This window comes from Olea europaea, chromosome 8 (genome assembly GCF_002742605.1).
Source record: "Olea europaea var. sylvestris chromosome 8, O_europaea_v1, whole genome shotgun sequence".
Classification (NCBI taxonomy): Eukaryota; Viridiplantae; Streptophyta; class Magnoliopsida; order Lamiales; family Oleaceae; genus Olea; species Olea europaea.
The window spans coordinates 5,269,377-5,272,006 of record NC_036244.1 but is presented as its reverse complement, the minus strand read 5'-3'; the positions used below and the strand labels follow the sequence as shown (position 1 = coordinate 5,272,006).

At 36.8% G+C, this 2,630-nt stretch overlaps 1 protein-coding gene across 1 annotated transcript; it reads right to left on the bottom strand.

The window, feature by feature from the left end:
• Nucleotides 1–1,356: 1,356 nt before the first annotated feature.
• On the bottom strand, nt 1,357–2,590 carry LOC111398623 (pre-rRNA-processing protein TSR1 homolog). Its single transcript, XM_023025618.1, has 3 exons — nt 2,478–2,590; nt 2,310–2,373; nt 1,357–1,872 (listed from the first exon to the last, which is right to left on the bottom strand). Exons 1-3 carry the CDS (start codon nt 2,511–2,513, stop codon nt 1,745–1,747), a joined length of 228 nt encoding a protein of 75 aa, XP_022881386.1. The 5' UTR covers nt 2,514–2,590; the 3' UTR covers nt 1,357–1,744.
• Between the last annotated feature and the right edge of the window lie 40 nt (nt 2,591–2,630).

The following is a 2,630-nucleotide window of genomic DNA, read 5'->3' as shown; positions in this document are numbered from 1 at the left end:
ACCTAGGAGTGTGTGCTATCGTCCAAAATCTTGGACCCCTAATTAATTGTTAAGGTCGACCATGCAGGTCATCATGATGCCAAGGTTGCAGCTATGGCATCGTGCAATGATTACCTATCGTTAGGTAATCAAAAATGACTTGTGATTGGTTAAAAATAAGGTGATGACATCATAGTTGCCACCTATCATTCTGGGAATGGTTGATAGTTAGGTGGGGACAATTTGTCATTGATGGAGAATCATGATGTTTCTTCCAATTACAATGGTCATTGTTCGGGTTGGTCTCTTAGATTCAAGTCTTTATTGACACACGCTGTGAGCTTGAGAAGAAAAATCGTGTCAAACCTTTCAGATAATTGTTTCGCGAATTCCTTGTAGATAGCAGCAGCACAATGTAGTAACAAAAATGAGACTCTTGAGAACCCTTCAGAGTAAAATAAGGGAATCGATTAGAAAAATTGACGATGACTTCATTCAGATTATGAAACACGAAAAAGGGTGTCCTGGTTACTATGAAAATCTGGAGGGAAAAAGTAAAAATAAAAAACCTCAAATTTTGTCTTTCATCAGTTCGTACAAGTTTGGTACATATGATATCGACTTCAGTTTGGGAAGACCTATCCGTGCATCCAACTGTATACCTGCATATTCGGAATCACTCGTATCAATGGACACGAGATCCGGTGATGGGATCAAAGCGTTTGTGATTCTCGATGGAATATATGTTGTCGCATTCGAAAACGACACTGAGCTCAAGGCTTTTGCTTCCATTAATCTTAGTCCAATGGCACTATATTGCGTTCATAAACATAAAACTTTTCAGTATCCACAGCCATGTAAGATGGTGTGATTTAGCATTTCTCACCAGTTTACAATTATAGATTGAGACCAGTTTGGAATAGCTTGTGCCTTTTTGTAGAACATTCTCAGTTTGTCTTAAAACTCCAATTCAACAAAGCATGGTTAGACTCAAATGATCGGAGATTTAAATGGTGTCAAGCAAGTTGCATTTCTTCTGTGATCTTGCTACGTTATTTTCTTTAGAAATAACGTGTAGTGCACACAACTAGACACAACAAACAATACTATCTAATGTTCCTTACCAAATGTCAATTCACCATATTATACTTCAATAGAATCAAGAAACTCACAAATAACAATCTACTTTTATGTAGTGTCTAGCGTCGCAGTCAACATTACTCAACAAGATACAACAATTTCTAAAGAGAGATTTGGCTCTATCAAATACAAAATATAATGAAATAAAGACTCAAATTTTAGTTTTGTTTCCACTGTTATTCGAGTAATGAAATGAATTCTTGCTGTCCTAAAACCTGACTCAATTCTTCTAAGATGTTCAAGAGAAGAGTAGTGTATTGATTTTATCACACAAAATTAACAATCAAATGTTCGCACACATACAACAGCAATCTTATCAGGGAACAAAAACAAGAAGCATGTTCATTATGCCAAACGGACTGTGCTCAACAGAAATTAAAGAAGAAAAATAAATTAAAATCCAATTCATTTTACCATGCAGTACCTAAGCTGCATACAAGCATAACCTAAATGGTTTGACATAAACTACAGAGACAAAATTTTTGCTTCCCCAGAATTGAAGAAACCAAATGAGCAAGCCAGAATTACACAGATCCTTATAACCAAATCTGAACCAGAGCTTCATTCCCGTTCACACGTAAACACGACTTCTCCAGCAAGAAACCGTCTGCTTTGTGATGCTGGACTAATTTAGGCAAGCACTTGGAAGTGGGAACCAATATTGTGGCCACTTTGGATACGTGCGCTTGTATAAACTCATGCAGACAGTGTCATGCTGCTGGAGGACCCCGTTGAAAATACATTTCATTGCCCCTGAAAAATGATACGGAGAGAATTTGTAATCCATTAAGCTTTATGGTCCAGAACTTTGATTAATGATCATAATGAAATTATTATTTCTGGTTAATTGAAGAAATATAAAAATAAACATTGCACAATCAGTCTGTCTGAATTATGCAGCCTACGGCAGAGCAACAAATCCTAGTTCCTAAATGACCAGTTATTTCCAAATCGAAGTTAATTTTCATGTGAATGCACCAAATCTTGACATGCACCCCGGGCACAAATATACACGTCAGTTTGTTACATTTGCTACTCCACAGTTGATGGATGGATTCTCTCTACACCAGTTATCATATTTGCCAAACAGAAGACATGTAAGAACTCAATAATAAATTATACAGCATTTTACCACCTTTTGCCTCGAGACAAATTAATTCTAAAACATATATATTGATAGATTGCCATACCATGTGTCCCAACAGGTTCTTTAATACGACCACGGCGTCCACACTTCGTCCAAACTTCAATCGGCTGGCAATTAACAAGAAGATCAACAAGGGAAGAAAGAGAAATGGTCTGACCATGAGAGACCATTTCTCATGCAATTATACAATTAAAATGTCAGCGGTATTTACCTTGAACCATCTCACGTCCTCGGGATTGTGAAACATATATCGTACAGTTGCTTTCTTTTTAGATACACGTTGAGGGTAACTGCAAGAGATACAAATTGTGTAGTTCAATTAGATATACAATATTCCAACAAATATGCATGCCAGTAACCCATC

Excerpts from the sequence above, each read along its gene's own strand:
- LOC111398623 (XM_023025618.1), bottom strand. The coding sequence starts at position 2,513 with ATGTTTCACAATCCCGAGGACGTGAGATGGTTCAAG. Across the intron at positions 2,374-2,477 it reads AGGACGTGAGATGGTTCAAG|CCGATTGAAGTTTGGACGAA; the intron begins GTAAATACCGCT and ends GTTAATTGCCAG. Across the intron at positions 1,873-2,309 it reads AGAACCTGTTGGGACACATG|GGGCAATGAAATGTATTTTC; the intron begins GTATGGCAATCT and ends ATCATTTTTCAG.